At 44.1% G+C, this 20,128-nt stretch overlaps 1 protein-coding gene across 4 annotated transcripts in view; it reads left to right on the top strand.

The window, feature by feature from the left end:
- The first annotated feature begins 6,619 nt into the window (after nucleotides 1-6,619).
- Nucleotides 6,620-20,128, top strand: part of Lef1 (lymphoid enhancer binding factor 1) — a 114,544-nt gene continuing 101,035 nt past the window's right edge. For all 4 annotated transcript variants that reach the window (XM_047566583.1, XM_047566582.1, XM_047566585.1 and 1 more), the window contains exons 1-3: nucleotides 6,620-8,009; nucleotides 10,361-10,427; nucleotides 11,741-11,874. In XM_047566583.1, coding sequence (XP_047422539.1) covers nucleotides 7,797-8,009; nucleotides 10,361-10,427; nucleotides 11,741-11,874 — 414 coding nt within the window. In that variant the 5' untranslated portion in view covers nucleotides 6,620-7,796. The remainder of the gene's footprint in view (nucleotides 8,010-10,360; nucleotides 10,428-11,740; nucleotides 11,875-20,128) is intronic.

Below are 20,128 nucleotides of genomic sequence, written 5' to 3' on the forward strand. Positions count from 1 at the left end.
CTAATCTGGGAATTTGGGGAAAGATCTTAAAGATAGAAGGTACTCCTAATTGTCAACCAAAACCGCTATGGTGTCCTTTCAACACGAAGTCTGGGTGTTGCTGCAAGTAGTGGGCAGCTGGAGATGGAGCATCTAAGGGGATTCTGTACCTGGGCAGCCTTGGACTATGGCAAAAGAAGAGAGGAACACTTGACACCAACACCTTCCCCCAGATTTATCAGTTTGTATACTGGTCATACTGAAAAGCTTATACTGGGAGGCTGAGCCCAGGAAATGACTCTACTTGTGGAGTTACCTTAGGTTAGAAAGGATCACTTGTGGACTGGGATTGTGACAGTGGTAGCATACTCGTCCAGCACATGTGAGGCCCTGGGTTCAATCCTCAGCACCACATAAAAATAAAATAAAGGTATTGTGTCCACCTACAATTAAATATATATGTGTATATATATATATCACACACACACACATATATATATATAATATATAACATATAAAGATTCACTTGTGAAGTTCACTCAGCTAAATGCCCTGAGTATTGCACCCATGTGTCACTTTACACTTAGCCCCAGTTGTAATCTTAACTGCACTATAAACTTGAGATGCCTCCGCCTGGCATATTCTATTCTAAAATATGTATTCTGGTAGGACTGACAGAATATCCCTTTCAATCACCAGCTCCAGGACTCACCACCAGCCCCAAGTTCTTACTGCTGTTCTTGGAAGTATTTTATCCACCGAGATATTATCTCTTTTCTAGGCCAACCCATTACTAAGGCTGTTTTCAGAGTTAATTTGAACTGTGACAAATGCCTTACAGAAATATATTCTTTTCTGTGTTATTTTTCTTAATTCATTTACAAACTAAGAATCTATCATAAACAAGAATTAATGCACATTCCCTTTCTCTTTAGCATGTTTTGTCTCTCATTACATTCACTCTGGGGGCAACAAATGCTAAGGTGATTTTGGTGGCATTTGTAACACAAGTGTTGGAGATAAGGAGCTGGTCACAGCAGTGGCTGTGCAAGTGTGACACCATCCCCATTTGCTCCTGTGGTAAGGGTTCCCAGAGCTTCAGAAGTTTTTGGTTTTAGAGTTAACAGGTCCCCTTGAAAAGATCACTCTTGCTTCATGGACATTTGTGCACAGGTTCACACGCATTATCTCACCAAATAGTACTTTATTATTGCGCCCGTTTTATTGAGAGGAAAGTGAGTCTGTGAGAAGTTAAACAGCTTACCTCGGGTCACCCATGACTTGAGAGGGAGTAGCAGAGCCCACCTCCAACCCAGGATTTCTGACTCTGAATCCCACTATTTCAAAGCTGTCTTTTTATATTGATTACTTCCTGAACAATAGAACAACGCTCAAGAAATATGTTCTAAAAGGGACCATACAGTTTTTTCACCATAAAGACAGAAACGTTTTTAACTAGTTCCCTGCAGGAAACAATCTGGGCAGTCTATCAACAAATCAAATCAGAGACCAACTGTGATAGTGAGTGCTCTGATTTAAAAAGGCATTAACATCAGTTTTCTAGACTTTAAAAGTATGCACTGTATAGTCTGGGAAAAAAAAAAGTACTGTGCACAATGAACACGTGCACACGTGTAGTGTCAGCGTTCTCTCCTCGCAAAATGTGACTGCAGAAGAAAAAGTGGGAAGCATACTGAAATAAGGCAATATTTACGGCTGAAGAAATTCGGCTTCACATAACGGTAATGATAAGAAATTTACCATAATAAAATTAGTGCGAAGCCAAATCTGGAGAAACTAAGTGCTTCCCTATGTTCTCTTTATTTTACTCCATGTGCTCAAGAACGGCTGCGGGAAAGAAAGGGAGAGAGACGAGAGCAAAAGGGAGCAGAGAAAAAGAGCGCCATAGCGAGACGGCTTCTGCTGAGGGTTGGTTTTGCTTTAGAAACTGGAATGTGTCCAGGCTTGATTTTTATTTTCAATTCACATTTCAGATCCAGCTCCCCAAACTCTTTGATCTTTCTCCCTGTCTCCTTACCCGGAAGAGAACCCTTGGCCTTCTCAGCTGGGAGCTGGGAGCACACGTGGAAAGACTGGCTCGGATCCATATTCTTGCCAAATTTAGTCACACAAAGAGGCCTGCGAGGGAAAAAAGAAAGGATGAAAGCGGCAGCCGCCTCGACTTCAAAGGCCGCGCCGCCGCGCCGGGCCCTGCGCAGGCGCCGCCCTCCGCCGATATAAGGCGCGACTGGCGCGCGCGGGCGGCCTGTCCGCGCGCGTCCCCGGCCCGGGGGCGGATGGAGGGGGATGGAGGACCCTCGGCCGAGAGGGGCCCAAGGGGCGGGCTTCCGCCCGGGCTCTGCCGCTGGCTTCCCAAAGCCAGTGCTCAGGCCAAGGCAAGTTAAGGCTCCCGAGAAAAGTTTTCAGAAAGGAGGGAAAAGACTGTCACGTCCGGCCTACTAAACGAGGCCCGAAAATTTATTCCAGTGCCCACCTCCATTCTGGGCATCCCCTGTCCAGAAGTGATGCCGGCCTCTGTGTGGCAGCCCGGGTTCCTGTACCGGAGCCGTTCCACGAGGGCGCGTGGCGAGGCTCTCTCTGGCTCAGTCCCTTCTCCTGCGCCCTCCCCGCGTCCCCTCGTTCCTGTCCTTAATCTCCCCGGCTCGACTCCTCTCGCTCTGGGCAGCGTCGGGACAGAAGCTCTCGCCTCCGGGTTGGCAAATCCCACAAAGCGCAGGGTGAAATGTGGCCCTCCCTCGCGGGCAGCGGGAGGACCCGGCCCCCTGGACGGCCGCTTCTAGGGCTTCTCTCTGCCTTGCGAGGTGGGGACCGGGGCTCACCGCACCGCCGAGCGCGGGAGGAGCCACGGAAGGGCTCGAGGGCCAGACAGACCCCGCTTCGCTCAAGCCCCGCGAGGCTGTGCCGAGTTGCAGACGCCAACGGGCGCCGGCCCCGCGGAAGCCCGGAGTCCGCAGGCGACCGGATTTAGGAACACATTTTCACGGTCCCACGAGTTCTCCGTTACCCTGGAGGGTAGGGGGGTTGAGTTTGTTTGTCTTAGGAGGAGGCAAGAAGAGGCGGAAGAGCCCCATGGGACACAAACTACCATTTCCCTCGCCCCCTTCTCTCCTTTTCCACGACGTCCGTTAAACTGAAGATGCCCACAGCTTTAGTCTCTTAGAGAAACTGGGTGGCAAAACGAGGGGGTCGGAGTTCCGCCCCTGGAGTCACATTATTCGTTTTTCTAGTCCTGATCCCTCGCTTCTCTCTCTTCGAGCATCCTCTTCCGTAGGCCCCCGCCACCTCCTTCCTTTGGATCCCACCAAAGTTGCAGCTGGGAGAGAGTCCAGGCCACACAAAGGGAAAACCCGGGGCCTGGGCGGGGGGTTAGGGCTGAGGGGGCGGAGAGAGCTGTGAGGGGCACCGTGCTTTTTTCTGGTCCCTGTAATTAAGGACTCACTGGACTGTCGGTAGCTGACTTACTTGGCAGCAAAGTCGCCTGTGGGAGGGGTCTTCTAGCGTGGGTGTGGGTCACTGTCCCGGTTCCCCTGCCCCCCAGCGTGGTGGGGTGGGGGGCAGGGCTCTGCTCACCCGGTTAGCGGCGAGACCAGGCTCCGCTGCCCCCTAGCCTGGGTTCTGCGGCGGGATGGGCGCCTCGCCCCTAAGCGCAGCACACACGGAGCAGAAGGAAGTGTTGATATAAAACAAATTCGCTCCAAAACTAAACCCAAAGCAACCAAAGCCACCAGGAGGGGAAAAACCAACAGCAATCCAGCCAGCCCGTAGCAATTGTTTCACGGTCGGAATTAAATCACATCAAAACGCCCCCTGAAACCCACATCCTGAAGGAGCGAACCTACAACAGCCAACCTCCAGTCGTTCGCTCGAGTTCACACGAACAACCTGCCTCTACATCCGAGGAAAGGGGGCGGCGGTGCTTCTCTTGCGCCGCACCTACCACATCCCGGACCTAGGATCCCACTCGCTACACCCGAAGAGGCGGCTGTTTATGTTAATAGTAACCTCCATTCGAATTAGAAGAGACTGCCTGGCTACCGGAATGTCTTTGCCAGGAGCTACACAGAACCTATGGGAAGGGAGGAACCTCTTCCCGGGATTACCGCGCCCCCCTGCTTTTTCCCTCAAGAAAGACAGACTTCACGTGGGAATGTCAACCTCTTTTCCTGACAGCTTAAAAAAAAATGGGCGCCTGATTTTTAATAAAGCCATTTTTAAGAGTCCAATGCAACAATGCTGGAGACAGTCAATGCACGCGCACCGTAACTTAACAGTCACGCAAATAGAGCAAGGCGCTAAGTGATTTCGTTGGAAACAATGTTTCCAAAGAAACAGGTTACAGGAAAATCCCAAACGCAGCCACCTACCCTTGGCCCTTCTAGTAAACAATTCCCATTAGTTATTGTTCCAAAAATTCCCATCTTCTCGAGCTGCTAATCTCCAGGACACCTGGAGTTGAGCTCCAAATGACTCAGGGAGTCCAGATAATTAACATGAAGGAGAAAATGGGAATTCGAATTAGTTGCAACACTTAAACAGGGGGGATGTAGGAGTCGTCATTTAATCTCTCCTTGGCTTCCAGAAAATACCCTCTGGCCATTCTGCGTGCCCCCTCCCCCTCCCGAGTTTGATGAAAAGGAACGTCTACTCTGGCTGCTTTGATGAAACTGCATCTTCCAGTTCTTTTCCTATCAGTCAAAATGGCAGTTATAGGAGGAATTTTGATTTTGTTTTGCCATACTTATTTTACAACAGGGGCTATGTCTGACACAGCTACACATTCACATCTCTGGGACATTCACCCACTCTGGTGCCTAACTTCAATGTAAATTACATACTACCTCCATCCAAAAAGCAAAAATTGGATATCTTCCCAACCCTATTACCTCACAGACACCATGTAACAGAATATTATTTTTGTTTTTCTTCTCTAAGACATAGCATTGTCAACTATTTTAAAGTAAAAATGTTTTACTTTTCCCGGCTCTTTTGGTCAGACCCTTAATTCTATCCAAAGGTACCAGATAGAATTTACATGTGACCACTGGTCATCTTCTTCAGGACAACCGAACCCTTCAAATGGTAATTTTAAAAACTATTTTCCAGTACATGCCCACCCCCCCCCCAAAGTAGTTATCAGTAGGCAAAGTTTTAAATGCTCATTGAAAGCTCTGTTAAAAGTCTTTACTTAAACAATGTCCAGTAGCCTACAATTTCACTCTTAGGAAAGGAAAAGTGATCTTTGTTTGATTGTTCCTATATAAAAGAACTGATTCTGTAGTGTTTTCTTTATTTTAAATTTCAGGGAGATGGAGATACATTTATTCCTGGCCTCTGTTTACTGTTCTGAGGTTTTACAGATGGCTACTTCATTGGGTATAATAATTTTGTCTGGATTTATAACTGAGGGAATTTGAGAGCCAAAGGACAAAATGTAATGTGTTTTCAAACTTCAGCTTCACTTATACTGTAACTTTCACAAAGCATCTCCTTAAAAGTCCCGTCCTTGTGCAAAATGCATCAAAGAGAAGGTGAAGACTTGGGGAATTTTTGAGGTTGGATTCGGATTTGCATCCTCAAGGGTCCCTTTCAGCGCACAGTCCAGGGTGCCAGGGACTGCCCTGTCCTCCCTCCCTCTTCTGGCTTCACTCTCCTAGGTCTTTATTTCTTCTTCTTCTCCTTTACCTTCCCTTCTCCCTTCTTGGGCTGTCTTTTCATTCTCTAGGAGGTATCTACATACTGCGGTGTGGATCTCCGAAAACCCACCAGAGATCTGAGTTATCTCTCTCCCTGCATCCCGTAAGTGAAGAAGCAATGAAAGAGATACTGTTTAAAAGCAATAATTAAGATTCAGTCTTCAGTTCCTTCTTCGTCCTATTTTTCTCGGTAAGCATGGAGATTTTATTTTCATTAGCGTGTGTTCCCTCATCCCTTGTCTCCAACGAGCGTGTCTGTGATATTATGTTTAGTAAAACTGCAGCTCTCTTTTCCTTATTTTTTCTTGCTTCTGTTCTCGCTTACTAGGTGAGCAATGTCAGCTATATTTTCCTCTTTTCCTTCTCTCAGTTCCCAATTCCCGCCTCATCCCCTCTGTCAGAGCATCTATCAATGTGGTGTGGATCACAGCGGCGGCGGCTTTCTCTTTCATCTTTTTCCCCCTGCCGGAGCCAGGGAGGGAGAGTGGGAGGCGGAAAAGAGGTGGAGGAGAGACTGGCAGAGGACGAGGAGTGAGCGCGTGTGGGCAGGAGATACTCAGATGATGAAGTTGACCCATTCTATCAGAGTTTCTTGTCAATTTCACGCGGGGAAAAAGTGCCTCTCCGTGGGTTACAAACAGCGCCTGGTCCTTCCTTCCTTCAAGGAGTTGCCTGATCCTTCCCTCCAGTGGCGCGCGCGCGGACACACGCGCACACGCACACACACCCACACCCCAAAACTAGGACTCGTCCTACAGGCTCTGGGAAAAGAAATAGAGGGGGGAGCCCTCAATCACCACCTCCTTCTCGCCGACTACCCCCCCACCTCCACTTCAGCGGGCAGCCAAGGAGAGCAGGAGGCGGGGGAGGGGAGGGGGAGGAGAAGCGACGCAAGTGGGTAGCTTTTCAGCGCCGCCGAGGCGCGGGAGGAGGAGAAGCGGTGGGGAGGTGCAGCCGCTCACCTGCCGGGCAGGGCGCGGAGGAGGGACCCGGGCGGTGAGCTCTCAGGCCGAGGAGCCAGGACGCGCCCGAAGCCTAGCCAGCGATCGCGCTCGGGGTGTACCCCTCCCGTCCGTCGGGCGAGGCCGAGGGGCATAGCAGCTCTTTGCTTTGACAGAGCGGAGGCGTGGAGAGCGGCGAGTGAGAGCCAGCGAGCCAGGCTGAGAAACTCGAGCTGGGAACAAAGAGGGATCGGGCTGTGTGTGTGTCGGCTCGAGCTCCGGGCAGAAGCATTTGGGCCCGAGGCTCCTGCTGTGACTCCCCAAGACCCCGCCGAGCCCTCTGAGGCCTTTTCCCAGCGCTCGCCGGCACAAACTTTATTCTTGGCAAACTTCTTGTCTTTCTTTTCCCCTCCTCCTCCACCCCCCCCACCCCCCTTCCAGCAGATTAAATGCTTCTCAAGAAGGAAAACCGAAGCAAAAGGGAAGGAAATAAGAAGCTCTAAAACGGACATTTCCAGTTCGGTGGCTCTTTATTTTACTTTATTTTTTTACCCTTCAGGAAGTGGACTTTTTATTATCTTCTGATTCTCCTTGCACCTTCTCCACTGGGGCAAACGGAGCCATTTGGCCCTGCTCGCTTCTCCTTCATCGGAAAACAAACTACTAAATCGGCATCCGAGGAATCTACGGTGGGGAGGTTTGCGCGGAGACGCGCCGCCGGACCCTCCTCTGTTCTCTGGGGTGTCCTGACCCCTCCAGAACCTGTGTCTTCAGCGCACACACGCCGGCGACGCGGGGGGCGTGGGGTGGCCCGCCGCACCCGGGCAGCTAGCCCAACGCGCGCGGAGCCGCGCAGACGCCCCCAGAGGCGCCAGCGGCGGCTGCCCTAGCAGTCCCGTGCCCTTCGGCCTCAGGGGCAGGCGCCGGCGTCTGTTTCCGCGAAGCGGGAAAGCGCGGGCGGCAGCCAGAGCTCGGGCGCCGCCGCAGCTGCTCCGGCTGCCGGCCGGCGGCCCCGCGCTCGCCTGCCTCGCTTCCGCCCGCAGTCTTCCTTCACGCATCCAACACTCCTTTCCCTCCCCCCACCCTTGCATTGACCCCCCTCTCTTTCCTGCTGTCGCCGCGGGTGCTCCCACAGCGGAGCGGAGATTACAGATTCGTCGGGATGCCCCAACTCTCTGGGGGAGGCGGCGGCGGCGGGGGGGATCCGGAACTCTGCGCCACGGACGAGATGATCCCTTTCAAGGACGAGGGCGATCCCCAGAAGGAGAAGATCTTCGCCGAGATCAGTCACCCTGAAGAGGAGGGAGACTTAGCCGACATCAAGTCCTCCTTGGTTAATGAGTCCGAAATCATCCCGGCCAGCAACGGACACGAGGTGAGCGGGCCGCTGCCCCAAGTTCCCGAGAGGCGTGGTGGGTCCCGGAGAAGCGCAGAGCGGAAGGGAGCGAAGGCGCCGGCAGTCCCGGATGACTGCTCCCCAGTAGTTCCCTCGTTTGTAAGGGGTCGAGGACGGGCTGGATCCCCGGTTAATATTCCCGGTGGGTGTGCGGGGTGGGAGGTGGAGGGGTGTGCAGGGAAACTTAATCCAAGTGAATCAGTTTAGGGGTTCGGTGGCTAAACGGTTGGTTTATGGGCAGGAAATGTTTCCTTTAACCCATAACGTTTCGCCTCCGGACTTTTTGGTGGAGTGAGGAGTGTGATGCGTTAAAGTGAGGTCTGAATAATACTGCTGCTGGGAAGTTCGTCCATAGGACGGAAAACAAAGTACACCCGCTATCTTTCCCGGTAGATGTCTCTGCAAAAGTGCGTTAAACCACCAAAGGCTTAGAAGAGCAGAGCCAGAGGCGGGAGGAAGGAGAGGCGGGCGTGGGCCGGGACAGGCGGGGCGGTCCTAACCGCCGCGGAGCAGGGCCCGCGCCAAGCCAGTCCGTGGAGTGGGCGCGCGCCGGGTCTGCGGGGGTGGTGCGGGGCCAAGTCCCTGCAGCCGGCGGAGCCCCAACGCCGGCTGCAGGGAGCCGTGGGCGCGCGGAGCTCAGCCGCCCCAAGAGTAAAGATACCCTGTGCCCCCGTCACTTAAAAAATACAAAACTTTATTTGGGGTTAGTTTAGGCCTACATCAGGTCTTCAATCTATGCAGAAGAAAGGCGAGCCCTCGTAGAGAAGCGGCGGAAATCGGGCATCGGTTAGGGAGGGTGGAAAGCACTTTATCAGATCTCCTGGCCAGCTGCGGGCGATAGCACTGGTAACCCGAGTAGGTAAATAGAGACACGTGGGTGCCGGCTCCAGAAAGCAGCAGCGGGACCCGGCGGGAGGGCTATTTCTGGCTGCGCCCTGGGGCTCAGATGAGGTGGGGGGATGAACCCTGATATCCGACACTCTACTGGCCACCCTCATTCAACAACTGGGAAATCCTCCGGAGGAAATCCGGTCGAAAAGTCCTGACACCCAAGTGATTTCACCAACGCTTTTTCTCTTCAGAGAAACTTGGAGGGTATACCCTTTTTCCTCAAATGGCATTACTTCTGCCCCCAAAAAGAAAGCGTGTGGTTTTGGGGGCGGGGACATTTTGGGTTTTAAACAACACGTTTTAAGAACATCTCAGAGTTACCTTCTCTATCCCAATGGCAGGGGTGAGTACGCATTTTGGAAGGATGGGGACTGGGTGCAAAGGAGAACGGAAGGGTTTTCTTTTTCCGCCTAATCCAGTTCGAAGGAGCTGGGGAACTAGGGTGCACCCAACCTTACGTAAAAGATTTGTGACTTTGCGTGCAGTGGGGAGGAGGTGGTCACTGGGAGGACATACGTCCAAGGAACCAAATAATGTCCAAAACGCTCAGACTTCTTGCAGTACTCTCATGTTTGCAGTGCAGCTTTTTTCCTTCTACCCATTTAGCTTATCCTTCTTTAATAAATTTGCCACCCAGTTAACATTTTCTAAACTTCTGGTCTGGGGTGAAGGGCAATGCGTTGGAAACCGACAACCCCAGGTGTTAGGGCTCTGTTAATCTTGACCCGGTGGTAAGTTGGCACCAGCAGACCCAAGGAAGATGGTGATGGGGTAATACCACTGATTTGCACGTGGTTGAACCACGATGGATGGCGGTTACCAAAACTGATATTACCTGGGCTACCTTTTAGATGTCTGTAACCCGACTCTCAATTCTTCCTCTCTTTAACCACAGATCAGTTCTACTTTTTTCTTGCAAGCTTGCAGTCAGTCTGCCATAGTAGGGCTTAAACCATAGTGGAACCCCAGCTGGGACTGCTCTTAGGGCTATTTCTTAAGACCCCATTGGAGTGGTTGACTTCTTCATATTAAAAATGTCATTTTCAGTTGCAAAATGATATTTCAGCCTGATTTAATCAGCTCTAATTGAAATGAGCAGTGGTTGGACAGGCTATCAAAACTTTCAACTCCGTTAACTTGAACTCCTCTCGGCATCCAGGAGCCTTGACAGATTTTAATAAACAGCAGACAGAACAACTTGTGGCCATTCCCAAATTTATTATATTTTGTTGTTTTTACTTTGGTGTTCTGAGTAGATAATAAATCCCTCAAAAATACATGTTGACTCCCCAGTACTCAACTCTAGCTTATCCTTAAATTAATACAACAGATAGATTGAATTGCACCTAAACATCTTTCTTTGAGTTACCATTGGACACACTTATTGTCACAAACTCTGAGGTGATTTTCTTTCTTTTGGGGATGGGGATTGCTATTAGGTGGCCAGACAAGCACAGACCTCTCAGGAGTCCTACCATGACAAGGCCAGAGAACACCCTGATGATGGTAAGACTTGATGCTGCTTTCTCCAGCTTTATCATAGAGCATGTGGTTTGTGTGTATGGGTTTGTTTTGCTGCCTTTGCATTCAGGAGACCAGGACCATATGTGATAGGATTATTAATGCCCACTATCATAACAAAATGGGAAAGGAAACCCAGGAAACTTATTGCTTATCTCTAATAAGTATTACATCATTTAAGAATTATCTTTGAATGAGTTATGGACCTTTGGGTTTCAACTAGCTTTCAGATTTTTGGGAAAGAAGGAGTGTTTAGAATGGATTTTTTTTTAAACAAAAAATAGTTTTGAATGGATTTTTGCTTGCAAAATTGCTGTTTCTAGCTTGTTACAGTGAGAAGGCAGGCAGTGAATGAACATACTGAACACAGCTCAGTAAAACAATCTAGCTTATAAAACAAAACTGACAGCTAGGAACTATGCAAATAGGATAGACTTTCTTTCCATTTCTGATTCTTTTTAAAGATACACATATACATATTTTTAAATTTAAGGACAGCTCCTTGCCACTTAGAAAGAATCAGATAAACGGTAGGATTTACTTGTTACCCAATCTGTATTTCTGGTCTCCTTTAATAACTTAACAATTAGCCTGACCAGAATGGAGTGTTGGTACATACTGTATGTTAACCTGGAGAAGAAAGGTTGAGAAGTACACATTAGGTTTCTTCTCAATGACAAAGTAGTTATACAAATCAAAGGGAAGAAGTGTGTAACTGAACATACAGATTTCTTTGGCAGAATGATGTAAGTGTAGCACATAAAATTAAACTTTCCAGAGTTAATCCTTTGGTCACCCAAATACTAGATAGAACTCTATTCCTCAGCAAAATCTTGAAATTTTCTAGAAATCTAGACGCATACATAGGTAGAATTTTCTTAAAAGGAAAAGGATAACTTTAAGTGTCTAATTTATACATGTGCATCCACAAATGGTCTAATACATTACAGTTTCAGGTTTGTGTGTGTTTTTGTGTTTTTGTATTTCTTAGGCCAGTTTGTTAGTATTAGAACAAATTAAGTTAGATGGATAACACTTATTATTGTAAAAACATCAGTCAGTAGTGGAAGTAAATTGAAACACATGTTTTTTAAACATCTGGTTTGCTGCTAAGTCATTTAAGGGAATAAATACTGTCAATCTAAAATAGAGTATAATAATCCAGTTACAGTATTTTATAAACAAATCTTCTATGGAAAGTCTGATTTGTCTTAGAACTGTTAGATTTTCTGATGAAAAAATATTGTGCTATAAAAAGGGAGTCAATACATCATTGATTGTTCTTTGGATTCTCTCAGGAAAGCATCCAGATGGAGGCCTCTACAACAAGGGACCCTCCTACTCTAGTTATTCCGGCTACATAATGATGCCAAATATGAATAACGACCCATACATGTCAAATGGATCTCTTTCTCCACCCATCCCGAGAACAGTGAGTAACATGCTGATGTTGCAAATTATTTTCAGAAGTGCAAATTAATTGGTATTTTGGCAGAATGTTTATTTTTTTCAAACACATTGCAAATGCTTTCATTATATATGACCAATCATTGCTCAATAAGAGCTGTTATAGGGAATGACTGCCTTAAAGTAGTGCCATCTTTGATGTCTTGCATTTGGAATTTTAGTTTTTGGCTTATTGGTTTGAGATTAATAACAGATCACATGTTATGAGATCAAATGGATTTAAACCAACAAATTTATGATTTTATGAGTATTGTGCTTTCTATGCTGATGATAGGAAAATTTGATTAGTATTTGAGTTAACTAAGGACTGTATAGCTTTCAGTGCTCTTAAGATACCTAGAATCAGAATGATTTAGGCTCATTTGGAGCTGGACATTCACATAGTTTCTTTGGCTTTTAAAAGTGTCTTGTTTTATTATATAAGCTGTTATTTTAAAGATATTTTGCGAATGGCTGATAAGCTATTTTTACCTTATTGTCAGTTGTTGAGGAAGTATCATTTGAAGATAACCTAATGAAAGTTATTCTTCTTTGTCTTGTGATTAACTTTTGAAGTTCTAAAAATGCATTGGCATTACAACTGCATTAAGTAAATGCATGACGTTATGAACAATTTCACATTTGTTACTTAATGATATGTATCTTTTCTTGGGAAACAGACACCTCATTTGTGAAGTGAGAAAATATTTAGATGGTAACTTGTATAGTATGTGAACATGATGTGCTGGTGATGGAGTTCTCCCTCCAGCTGTGGGAATGGATTTTCAGTGATCCATCTTTCCAGGCTCACTCTCCCCCCACCACTCAACCTCCAATGAAAGACACCTATGTATTGGGCTTAGGGCTTAGGGTTTCAGTCTCACTGGCTCTCCTGGGGTTCAGATCTACATTGAAAATGGAACCTATAATCTTTGCCCATGGTTCTACAGACTGAAAAAATTAGCCACAAACATCTGGGAAAAGTGATGGCATTAATGCCTCAATGTACAGAATCAGAGAATGAGAAGGTTCACCAAAGTAATGCAGGGGAGTGGGTGGTAGTCAACTGTTAGCACCAAGAGTAGTGGTTGTCTTGATTGTCTGTCGCCCTCAATTGTGAAATGAAAGGTATATGAAATACATTTTGTGTGAGCACTGCTATTTAGAAGTTATCATTTTGTCCATAAATATCACAATATTTTATCTCTTGGAATAAGATTTTTCTAATTTTCAAATAGCAGCTAAAATGGAGATCTTGGGGATGTAATCTTGGAGCTCTTGGGATGGTTGCTATAGGAAAAAGCTATTTCATATTTTATTTTAAAAGTCTTTTCAAATATTTGATGTCTGTGTGGTGCCTATGAATCTTTTTACCTAAAAATGAATTAATTAAAGCAAATATGTTTACTATTTAGAGACCACCCTGAATAAATGCTCTGAATTTTAAAAGTTGTAGAAGTTTATATTTGTTGAACTAGATGTGCAAATATATCAGATATTTCTTTTATGGTTGTACAAGCTTTTTGTTTTGAGTGGGTAGGGAGGAAAGAGAATATGTTTTAGATAGGGAATTATTGGAGATTTCTGTTTAAAGACTCTTTAGAACAACAAATAATGTTTCCAAATAAAATTATAGTCTTGATATTAATGGAAAATAGCCACGGAAGCAATCTAATAAATTTTATTTGTATACACAGTATTTATTTATTTCGAAATGTATTCCTTAGATCAGCTACTTCTTTCAACAATAATTTTTGAAAAGTCAGTACAATAAAAATTTATTAGTATTTGTAAACAATCCCTAAGAATACTGGATGTTAAGCATCTCCTCTTCTTTAAACCAGAATTCTGTATTAGGTTTCTGCAGACTTTTCTCCTGATCCTCCAGAGTACTTTTCATTTTGAAATTTTGATAGAAAGATATTTTTTAGTTAGTGTATGTATTAAAATTTCAAGGTCTGTGAATCAGTTATTCATTGCTTCAGAAAGATTTATGGCCAAAATAAATGTCAGCAGATGCAGAGTGGAGAAGCAGAGCGTGATCAGGAAAGGGTTTCCTTACCCTGTTATCTGATGCTTTGCTTTATTCTGTTACATATTAGAATGTATTTTTTTTAGGCATGTTTTCTTGTGTAGTTTGCACAATTCCAGAAGCTTTTCAGTTTAAACCGCAGGCTATATCAATTTTTATGTATTTATTTATTTATTTATTAGGGTCCAATCAAAGTTACAATCTTTGGTTTTTAATACCTAACAGCTGTTTTTAATGTGTCTGAGATCACAAACACTTTACCGGAAGGCAGTCTCTCTTCATCACCCCTAACCACACTTCTGCCTTTTTGCTCTTTAATTCTGTCCTTAGCAGGATTGAGTGTGTCACTGACATCCACAATGACAGACTTTCATGGAGGATGTGAAGAATGGGGTGACCATTTGTGTTTGGACTTAGGTGGTAGCATCCCTGTGACTTGAATTTGCATTACAAACAGCTGCTTGTTTACTGCATCTGCTTCCCAGACATGTTCAGACTGGAGAAACATCTGGGGGTTGGGGAGGGACCGGACCACCCCTTCTCTGCATAGAGGCTTCTGTTTGTATGTAACAGGTAATCCCGTGAATTCTAGCTTTGACCAACTGACACACACAGAAATGGTTCTGCTGGAATCTCATGATAACAATTCTGTATGCTTTTGCTCTTTTTCAGACAAATACTGGCATATGCATGCTCACACAGGTTTTACTGGAGACCTAAGTACTATATTACCTACCTATTCAGGAGAACCACCTTTACCCATTTGGCTTTTATCCTTTTTCGGTGAAGTTTTAATTGGCAGATTACCTCTTTCTAGACCTGGAATTCTTAGGGATGTGAGCATCTGCATAAGAAATCTTATGAATGGGTCTCTATGGAATTTCAAATAAGAATTCTTCGTCCAGCTAAATTGAGCCTAAGAAAGCACCTGTGACAACACATTTGGTGTCACTGTGAGCTCTAAGGCACAGTAAACCTTGGCTTAAGTTGGTCTTCTGCAGAGAAAGAGGATGCAGAGGCCTGTTAAATATTTCAGAGTGAGGACCCTGGAGGTTTTATTAAAAGCATACTCCCAAACCTTTCTTTCTCTGAACCTTACTTATGAAAATCCCTGTAGGCCAGTGGTAAAGTATTAAAAGAAAAAAAATAGGTCTTTATATCCCAAAGTCAGTTCTGGCAGTTGTGTGCCTGAACACCTTGTGAGCAGTGAGCTTGGCTGGCTTTAATGTAGCGAAAGTTCCTAGTGGTCTAATACCCTGTGGTTATTCATCTTGGGTGTCAGACTTCCATTTGTCCCTTAGCAGCCAAATGTTTAACACCTTAGAAGAGAAACCTGTGTTTCTCTCATGCTCAGAAGGGAAAGCAGCAAATTGTGCAGGAAGCTGAGCCCCCTTGCTAGTGAGTCTCCTCAGACCACAACAACCACCTGGTCAGTGTAGTGCTGAGAACTTTAATTGTTCCTGGTTCTCTCTGATCCTTCTTAGAGTGAATTTTTACGTGGGAAAGGAAGATATTTGTGTTCTCATTTCAGCTATCTCTTAAATTCTTATTTTATTTTTTTAAAGTAGGGGTTGCTATGAAAATGCTATAGTAGTTTCTGATTACTTAGAACAGCTCAGTTACATTGCATGACTTTTACCATAAGGGAAGGGAATCAACATTTTGATTTCTGATGGATAGAACTATACCTATTATAACTGTTTTACCCCCATGTTTGTGTTTATATACAATTAGGTAAAATTTAATTCTTTCATTGTTCACATCCAGAATTAAGGAACTAAGGTGGACTTGACTGATAGTTAAGTTTCTGAGTGGCACTGTACATTATTGTTACATAGCTTTTGAAACAAATAATCTAAGGAGAGAGACTGGCTTATCTCTCTTGCAGGATTTTTAAGAGATCATTTTACTGCAAGACACTACTTAACTTGGCTTACTAATAAATCATTTTTCTTTTAGCTGTTTAATTTTTGAAGCTAAGTTATTGAGTTTTCCTCTTAACCTCAGATGTAGGGTACATTTTAGAAAGTGTATTCTATGCCACATTTGTATGTGGATGTCAGTAGAATGTGGGGGAAATACCTCAGACCCCCCAACTCTTCTGTTTGATCCCTTCTTAGTTGTACTGCTGCAAAGTTAGGAAAGGATCATAATCAGAAGAATTGGCAGCTATTGCCATCTCTCCATCAGATATCTTAAATATCTCATACCAATAGTTTGCTTATTCAGGTATCCCAGGGAGTCATCCATATGACTCAGGAGCTACTGTTGCATTTATAGGACTGAACCTTACTCAGATGTGTTTTGAAATGACCCTTGTAGTTTCTTGTTCATTCATAAAGACACAAGAACAATACAAGATATTTAGTAACTTTACTAAAAACAAGACTTTGAGCCAAACTGTGAAAAATCCTGCTTCTGAAGTAGTGGGCTGTGCCCCAATACAAGGCTCTCATCAACCCCATTGTTCTGATTCAGTCTTCCCTATGGTTCAACACTCTTGTGTAATTTGACAAGAGAACAGGACCTTAAGTGGGTCTGTCTGGACTTGGACTCGAGACTCACAGGTGCTTTCCCCAGTGTTTACTGGGTTGAGTGTTTTAAAACTTAATTTTGTTTGTTCTTTAGGCAGAACCATTTTGGATTTTATTTAATTAAAAATTTTTGAGCAATCAAATCACTCCATTCTCCTCTTGTCTTCTTTTGATCCTCATTTGTGTATCAGAGATGTGATTAGACTTTTACAAAACTGGTTTCCCCTTTGATTTTCGGAGAAAGATCTGGAGTTTAAAGATAAAATGTGCCCGTGTTATCTGTGACCAGTCAAAAAGCACTTCAAATTTTTTTTTCCAGGTAAATGTAGAGCTGAGCATATCATAGGCTACTGTCATGAAGGTTGTTTTTAAAAGGGAATGTTCACTTAAAACTTATCCTCTTTAGAGTCATTGCTTAAGCAACAGTGTCAGGCTGAGCTACCCTGCAGGACTAATATTATAGTAATCAAGAGACTTAGGACTCCTTCTTTCCTGACAGTCCTCACTCATTTGGAAAAAGCAGCCATTGGACTTTCTTTAAATCATTTACAAATATATATTTTAGGAGCTGACCATGGTAACACATGCCTGTAATCCCAGCTACTTTGAAGTCTGAGACAGGAGGATCACTTGAACCTAGGAGTTTAAGGCCAACTTAGGCAACATAGCAAGATCCTGTCTCTTAAAACAAAAGGAGATTCCTTCTCTTTTAAAGTTCATAATCAATTTTTAAATATTAAATTGTGATTTTTGTGAAGTCACAGTCTAAAACTCTGCTGTAAGCTCTTAAATCATTTTAGGGATATAAATGATTGACTGTCTAAGATTTGGAGGCCCAAAGCCTGATACTGACTTAGGGACCAATGACCAAGACTTCAGGTGATGAAGAATGAGGAGTTGAGGAGAGGGCTGCATGGGGAATAGGGATGACTGACTCAAAACTTCTAATAATTTAGTTGGGACCATTTGCAGACTTATCAAAGGCTGTGTAGAGGACTATAAAATCTCTGTACAAGAGTACATTTGTACACAATATCAACTCTGGTTAAACCTCTAAATCTGTTGAACTTAGCCTCTTGTACAGACAGACCACTTACAAAGTTCACTGGGGAGTTGGAACTCACATGCCTTCGATCTGTGTGGGGAAATTGCAAGGGCAGTATAGAGCAAGAAAGAGTTTTGGTTGCTTCTCCAGTTTCCCAGTTTGTGGGAGAAATGTGACTGACAGAGACGTTGTTTCATAGAAAGTCTAGAAATTCTTGCAGCTAACTGGGTGCAGTAGAACCTTTAAAAAACTGGATTTCTGATTATTGTTCTACCCATACTTACAAATAATCCTATATGGAACTGGATGACAGTTTTGCATGATTGAATTTTGATCTGAACTGTAATTTGATACTGTGGTGATGAAATGTTCACTTTAATAAAAATGTTTGTTGTCCCTCTACTCAACAGAGAAAGATTGGAATGAAGGAATATATGTAGGTAGGCTCTGGAATATAAATATGATGACTCTGGAATAGCTTCAGTTTTCTCTTATTAATAATCTTCTGAATGAAACAGTCATCAAAATAAGAATTTAATATCTGGCATACTAAGACATTTTTATAATTCCTTTAAATTTCTTACAATCCAAAAAAAACTTTGTAATTATAGCTATTGATGATAGGTGATCATCTAGTGATCAATCCATCAGGGACTGGTGATGAGTTATGAAAAGGTTATAAGCAGCCAAGCAAAGAAGAGAAACCCCAGTAAGTTTGCTGAATTAATAAGAGTGCATAGGAAATTTTTCATGTGAATTTTTGACATTTCCAAATGACTTTATCAACCCAAATGCTATCTGAATAGCAAGACTTGAAAGTGTCTGGTAAATAATCCTTAGTATTTTATTATTTCACATTTTCTCTGACTTACTGCATGAGTGAATGAAGGAACATTAAACCACCATATTTAATGAGGACATTGGTCATTCTTTATACAATGTTAAGTTTCCAGCTGGAAGTAGACAGACAGAGAAACTCACTGCTAGACTAAGAAAGAGGGGGACTAGAACCTCCGTGAGGATCAATAAGATGCACTCACCTTTTACTTAGGTCTTAGAAACGTAATTGAAAAAATGGAGAGGACAGAAATGGTTTCTTCAGAAGGGTGCTTGAGATGGAATATAATAGTTATAAAAAGAAAATCATTTTCAAGTATATTTTAGTATCATATAACTAATATTTTCAATTTGTTTTTAGTCTCTCAGCTAGAAAGGACATTTCTTTCTTTCAGTAACACTTGAGGCATTTTCAGATAGTAGAAAATTCTGTGTATTCTTTAAATACTTGTGGCAGTGGCAGTGCTGACTTTTCAAAGCCAGTGTGTGTTGTAGATTGATCATACCTTTTGGCAATATGAAGAACTAGATTTTTGACTTTATTAGGGGGAGGAAGGCAGCCCCTAATAAGGCAGAGTCTGTGGAGGGAAGTTCTAGGCTGGATGTTACCAACCTCAGCTCTAGTCCTAAGTCCATCATCCTCCTCTGAAGGTATTTATCCTCTGTATTTGGCTTTTGTTTCCTCATTTACAAACTGTCACCTTCACATCTGGCTGGCCTGGCTTGCCACCTTACCTGGTGAATGTGAAGTTCTGATGGCACAAAGTCTGCAAAAGCACTCTTTCCCAGCAGCAAAGTAGGAGTCTAAGATAGTAAGAGGCAGGGCCCTGATTCCCATGTGGAGGGGTTTCTGCAGCCAAAAAGTATGTGGCTGAACCCAGGAGGCTCTGGAGAAAAGAAAATATTTACTGTTCTTTCTGTGCCGTGATGAAGACCTGGGATTTCTATAATGGGTGAATGACTTACCTTCACCTTTGGAAAGTGTCTGCGTGAATAGTAATCTGGGGGATTGTCGGCACATCCTTTTCGAGGTGGTTTTCTTCTCTCCTATTAGGAGAGCATCTGATTTTACCTTTTAGCACCACAGGTCTCTGCCAAGGGAATGAGAGGTGTGGGGGAACAGGTTCCTACACTTTAAATTCATTAGCTGAAAAGTTTCTATCTTCCGGTATTTGATGAGAAGTTGCCAGAAAACTTTGTGGATGAGGCAGAAATATATTTGCGGTTAGGAGAATATTTTCCTCTTAATCCTTTAGGAGCTGGGTTTCTTTTCCCTGCTACCAGAAATTATAGAGAGAGGGATTTGAAGCCTTGTGAATGTTAAGACAACAGGCAAGTTATATATTTCTTCTTCAGATTTTCTTCTGGCCTAAATCTCTCTAGCTTTCTTGGCACCTAAAATATAAGATCCAGGAGATACATTAGCCGGGCAGCAAGGCGAAATTGATCTTTCTAGCCTTGTGGAAAATTCTGGCTTCCATCCTTTTAAAACTTTTTTTTTTCTTTTCTCTTAGTAAAACCCAGTGAATTTAAGCACATACTAATGTGAACTCTCATTGTACAAGATTCCTCAGTTTTTAACAGTATATAAAGCACCTCATAGTAATTTTGATCCCATAACCTTGGTGTACTACTTCTAAAGACTTGAATCAAGGAAAAAGGCGTCGTATGGCTGGAGTTGTGGCCCAGTGTTAGGACACAGCAAGCCTGAGCTTGGGGTTCCAGCCCCAGCAGTGCAAATAAAAGAAAAAGGCTCTGTAAGCTCATCTCAAATGTATTAGACTTTGTTTTG

This window comes from Sciurus carolinensis, chromosome 10 (assembly GCF_902686445.1).
Source record: "Sciurus carolinensis chromosome 10, mSciCar1.2, whole genome shotgun sequence".
NCBI classification, from domain to species: domain Eukaryota; kingdom Metazoa; phylum Chordata; class Mammalia; order Rodentia; family Sciuridae; genus Sciurus; species Sciurus carolinensis.